The sequence below is a fragment of the Rutidosis leptorrhynchoides genome, chromosome 10, assembly GCF_046630445.1.
Source record: "Rutidosis leptorrhynchoides isolate AG116_Rl617_1_P2 chromosome 10, CSIRO_AGI_Rlap_v1, whole genome shotgun sequence".
NCBI classification, from domain to species: Eukaryota; Viridiplantae; Streptophyta; class Magnoliopsida; order Asterales; family Asteraceae; genus Rutidosis; species Rutidosis leptorrhynchoides.
In genome coordinates, this window is record NC_092342.1 from 119,130,069 (window position 1) to 119,131,999 (window position 1,931).

At 38.0% G+C, this 1,931-nt stretch overlaps 1 protein-coding gene across 1 annotated transcript; it reads left to right on the forward strand.

The window, feature by feature from the left end:
* Positions 1 to 660, forward strand: LOC139870577 (uncharacterized). Its single transcript, XM_071858359.1, has one exon. The coding sequence runs from the start codon at positions 1 to 3 to the stop codon at positions 658 to 660; it is 660 nt and encodes a 219-aa protein (XP_071714460.1).
* Positions 661 to 1,931: the final 1,271 nt, after the last annotated feature.

Here is a 1,931-nt window from a genome sequence, read left to right on the forward strand (position 1 = left end):
ATGCAAAAGTACTTGAAATTGCTGAAGGAGACTGCGGAAAAATTTGAACATTTCGAGCTTGCACAAGTTTCAAGAAGCCAAAACAAAAAGGTAGATGCATTAAGCAAGCTCGCAGCCCTAACTTTTTCGCACTTTCAAAAGCAAGTTTGGTTGAAAGAATTGCCGAAAAAAGCAATTGATGGCGGATTAATTGTTGCGGCAATTGAGGAAATACAACCAAATTGGATGAATCATATTATTGAAAATTTGTTCAATAACACGCTGCCGGAAGATAAAAATGAAGCAAGATTAGTGCGCATAAGATCACCTGTGTATATCATCGAAAATGAAATCTTGTATCGCAAGTCTTACTCTGGGCCATTAATGCGTTGTGTTGGGTCAGCCGAAGCAGAGGTGATCATTGAAGAGGTGCATAGCGGTTCTTGTACACTACATTGTGGCTACAAGAGTATTGCGTCAAAAATTATGTGGTTGGGTTATTTTTGGCCAACTCTTTACTGCGATGTGGCAAAAATAGTAAAGAGATGCAAAAGTTGCCAAAGGCATGCGCCACAGAACAGAAAATCAAGGCACAACATGATTCTAGTAAATTCGTCATGGCCATTCTGTAATGGGCGATTGATATTGTGGGACCATTTCCTGTGGGAGCAGGAAACGTAAAATTCCTGATTGTGGCAATTGATTATTTCACCAAGTGGGTGGAGGCAAAAGCATTGCGCACAATTACTGGAGTGCATGTAGCGACCCGACCAAATCATGTTTGACAGCGCCGTTTACGTAGGTCCCATTACATGGTCATAAGTCTTTAAGACAAAGTTTGACCGAAAATATGTCGCATTCATTTCATAAGTGTGGATGTTTCAAAGTTTACAAAAGTAGTTTCTATAACTAGTACATAACGATGTTTAAAGTACAAATGAAACACGTGCGACACAGTTTAAAGTAGTCAAAAGACGCTCCACATATGCAAGTATACTCGACATCCAAAGCATGTATCAAAAGAATGATCGGAAGCATGTATCACCTAATGTTCAAGGACCTGAGAAAAACATAGAAATCTGTCAACGAAAACGTTGGTGAAATCATAGGTTTAAGTAAGTAAGTGAGTAAAAGTAAGTCGAACCACAAGATTTGCATCATTGATAAAAGTAATACATTCTAAAAGTTAATATTCACGAGCACCCAATTATCAAGGCTTAACGTTTCCTTCAATAGTACCCCATCACAATAGTGTTAGAACATACACTGTTTCCCGAAAATATATTTCATCCGAATAACGGTAGCGAACCGTCCGAATGAGGGTTTGTCAAACCCATATGGCCATACAACATAAGCTCACGCCTACACTTACACCCTGCAAGTGTAACTAATGATAATCGAATTGAGGATTTCGTTCAAAACTCGTATGTAGAATGTTTGTTTTCCTGTACTTGTGTTTACTTAGTTAAAAAGAAACGTTTATGTTTTCTCATCCCAAATGTAAGTTCAAACGAGTAAAAGTGGGACTATGATCTCACCTTGAGCGCAAGAGTAAATAAGTACTTCGACAAGTAACGTGTGCAAAGAACAATGCTAGTCTTGACCTAAACAAATAGGTTGTATCAATATCGATAGTCACGATTGGTCAAAGATGTTCAATTAGTCCTATGGCTCAATACGACTCGATTATGCAGCATGTGAATCAAATTGTCAAGTTTCATGCAAGATACAAGTATAGGATCATGTTAAAAAGATTGCATAATCATTTGGTTAAGTTTGACAAAAAGTCAAACTTTGGTCGGTCAAAGTCAACGAAAAAGTCAACGCATTCGGGTCAGGTCCTGAACTATTTTTCTGAGGTTTTTATTCATATATAAGCATGTTAGGACAAGTCTCATGTGAATCGGAGGTCCATAGTGTGCCAAACATTTTTCTTATTTTGACCAAGGAGG

Bases quoted from the DNA above. Each gene is read 5' to 3' on its own strand.
- LOC139870577 (XM_071858359.1), top strand. From the start codon at position 1: ATGCAAAAGTACTTGAAATTGCTGAAGGAGACTGCGGAAAAATTTGAA.